The sequence below is a fragment of the Branchiostoma belcheri genome, unplaced genomic scaffold (genome assembly GCF_001625305.1).
Source record: "Branchiostoma belcheri isolate BF01 breed outbred unplaced genomic scaffold, Haploidv18h27 scaffold35, whole genome shotgun sequence".
NCBI lineage: Eukaryota > Metazoa > Chordata > Leptocardii > Amphioxiformes > Branchiostomatidae > Branchiostoma > Branchiostoma belcheri.
In genome coordinates, this window is record NW_017803965.1 from 2,799,397 (window position 1) to 2,802,788 (window position 3,392).

Genomic DNA, 3,392 nt, shown 5'->3' on the forward strand with positions numbered 1-3,392 from the left:
GGATTTGCCATTTTACTAAATTGTCGCTAGATGGCATTGTTGTGAATATGGTGCTATTTCATCACATGTCGCAAGATGTCGCTGTGTCAAACTGCAAGGTCCCGGATGTAAAGGTAAGCTTAAAAATGTGTTTATATCGTTTGTATCCTTACTATCTTGTACTTGTATCAACAACTGTAAGAGTATTAGGCATAGATTCAGAGTAAAACAGTATAGTTTAAGATGATATGAGAAAGGGCAATCAATAATAATTGTGCTTTCACTGGCACACACTCAATCAGATTGAGAAATTTATGAGTATATATGCAATCGCTGTCCCCCCTCCCTTCGTTGGTGGCGTGGAAACAGCTTGCTTTGTTACACAAATGTCAATCTCGCCAATGTCTTCTTAGGAACGAAATCCTACATGAAATCAAGTTTTAAAAATCTGGAGGTGCAGTTTTCTCGCTCTTTGCCTCAGAAAATGTGCCAATACATAAATTTTTACGAACAAACCGTAGCCATTCCCTAGCGTACCACGCCATAATTAAGCATGTAGTGACCGCAAAATTCGGCAACGCGGCGGAAAAAAATTATATCCTGTCTTTTCTAGCAATGTTTACCATGGAAATAACGTATGTGGTTTATTTTCCCTTTATTTGAGTTTCTATGTCCCAAAATCTCTTTAAAAAGCAGAAATTTGCAAACAACACGGGCGGTCGAGGCGTGGGGGAGGGCAGCTGCATGACTTAAAAGGTCGAAGGTCATAGGGCAATCCGCATATGTCGCCGATTTACCTAATTTTTCGGTGTTTAAAATTGATACAATCACATCATCGATTTTTTAGACAGACAAAGAGATAGAAACCAATCAAAATTTTAGTGCTGGTTGATAATTTTGTTTGTTTAGAAGTTGTTTAGGGTGTGTTTGTTCATTTGATGGTATTTTGATAAGGGACATATTTATAAGGTGAGTGGTGATTAGAAAAGAATGAGAAGGTTTTGTCCAAGCTTCTCTACACTTTTCCATAATTGCTTGCCTCAAGTTTATCAACAATAAAATTTTCAAGCCTTAAGTTAACTACCCTGAAGGCTAGGCTAGGTATTGGGCCATTAGCCAGTTCCTTCTAGTAGCTATAGGCATTACACCTGCCTATCTAATTTACCACTGGCCACTACAACTACAAGTTGAGCCCAAGGCGAGTTGGCTGCTATATTAGTCTGGTGCCCAGGGTTAGCTTTGACATGTTTAAGCAAGGATTCAATATGCATATGCTCAGTTGTGGATGTTATGCTGACACAAAAAATTTTTCTTCTCTTTCAGAGTCTTGGGACTTTGGCCATCTATGTCACCAAGCAGTTCACGCAATGCAGCATTCACACTCAGCTCTGCCACCGTGCACTGTGCTTTTGCACTCTATACCAATCTGTGCCGCCGTGCACTGTGCTTTTGCACTCTATACCAATGATCTATTTGACAAGCTACCAATATTTAAAAAAACAGCACAATTGAAATAAATTGCTCTTTACATCACAAGATTTTTTTTTGTATTGCAGATTTGATGTAGTAAAGAATTTAATTTCCCCACGTAAAGATGGTGACTGCATTAGCTTCTAATGAGCATCAATTCTGGTTATCTTTTCCTAAACTATGTACATGTGTATATAGTATAACATAGCTAGATTTCAATCAATGGTCTTATCATCACTTAATTCAAAGACGAAACACATTTGTTGCATGTGATGTTCTTGTGCCAAAAAAACCAAGGCGGCAAACGACAGCTTTTGCAGAAGCACTTGTTTCATTATTCACCACTTACGATGTTACACCCCTATAGCTGATAGGAAATGGAGGGTTCTCATTGGTTGATGTCGCCTGGCTATATGAAAATAAGCTTAGACATCCAGATAATGACATTCACAAGGAAGCAGGTACTCAACCGAGTTTTTTTAAAATCCACTACTTTTTGTCAGTGACATTCTTCAGTGTTACAAATGTAGTCACTGGTGAAAAGTAGTGGATGCTCCTCTGACAGTTTTCAAAATCTATCCAGTTGCTTGAGTAGTTGTTTTCTTATGAAGCATTATAGTAAAAAGTTTAACACAAAATGCACACATACACTGTACGGTGACCTGCCACTTGCTACATAATGTATTCCGACACAATACAATAACAATCATTTTCCAAAATATCAAACCAGGCAAGGGAAGACTTAGTATAGATCTGGTTGGTCTCAAACACAACTGTTATACTTTTCCTGAAATCGGACTTTGATTTGATTTGTACAGTGTTTTATCCTGTGTAAAATAAAATGATACAAAAACCTACCATTCTGGCAATCATGATGAGTTTGGGTCCCATCTCCTTGTTGATGTAGAAGATGTGTAAGAGTCGGAAGGAGAAGATCATCAGGTTCAGGCTGTACAGGACCCGTGCTACGATAAACGTCTCAGAGAAGAACCGCAACACTGCAGAAACAAGATGTAAGAATGTAAGGCCAAGGAAAAAAATGTTGTGTTTTCTGTTTTCTGACCGACCCTGCAAAAACCTGCAGAGCCTAGCCTAGCTTTCAAAATGTTGTGTTGTAAAAGATCATCTGCAACGGGAAAAATTTTGATTCAGCATCAACCAAATACAAACAAAAAATCAGGGTTTCGTGCAGGTGCAGTACGTTCTGCTGATCATGAATCAGGTGTGCTTCTCAAAACCATGGTTTCTTGTACGTGATAAAGCCAGACTTACCAAATGCTACGATGAAAGTGACAATGTTGGCCAAATCAAACAGGTTCCAGTAGTTGCCGATGTATTCCAATAACTTTCCAGACACCGATCTTGCCTCTGTAGTGATGAGCTAAAATTACAATTAACCGATTAAACAATCAATCGTTTTTCCAAAGCATAGATTCTGAAGTGAGTGCATCTTACTTATTATTCTTAGGCAATGTACAATTTTTTATGTTGCACATCCAGATTTAAAGCTTTCTTAGCAGTCTCAGTAAGATTTTGTATTTGTTCTAATGTTAAGTTGTTGTAACCCTTACTCTTGTTGATAAGTGTGTTGGGTTCTTTGACATGATTGTGATGCGTCTGGCTAAAGTCTGAGGCTTCCCCACACACGAGTAGCTGGCTTTACAATCACCGACCATAGTGACAAACAAACAAAGAAACATACCTGTCGGATCTCCTCACAGATGAGAGTAAAGATCCAAATTGCCAGGACATAGTCGATAGGCGACAAGACGTTTTGTCCAAACTCGTTTTGTTCAAACTCGGTGAGAATGACCACGGAGTACAGACAAAGGAACAGAATGTAGGAGATCTGCAACAAACAATGTTTGACCATCATTAAATGCACTGCACTGGAGGTAACACCTTTGTTACTTCATGCCATTTTAACAAGATGCTGTTAGTAG

At 38.7% G+C, this 3,392-nt stretch overlaps 1 protein-coding gene across 1 annotated transcript in view; it reads right to left on the reverse strand.

Annotated features, from left to right (window-relative positions):
* LOC109475863 (transient receptor potential cation channel subfamily M member 2-like) overlaps positions 1–3,392 on the reverse strand; it is a 23,949-nt gene that overhangs the window by 7,706 nt on the left and 12,851 nt on the right. Inside the window, 3 exon segments of the mRNA XM_019776669.1 lie at positions 2,308–2,447; positions 2,722–2,830; positions 3,152–3,298. Of these exon segments, the coding sequence (XP_019632228.1) occupies positions 2,308–2,447; positions 2,722–2,830; positions 3,152–3,298 (396 nt within the window).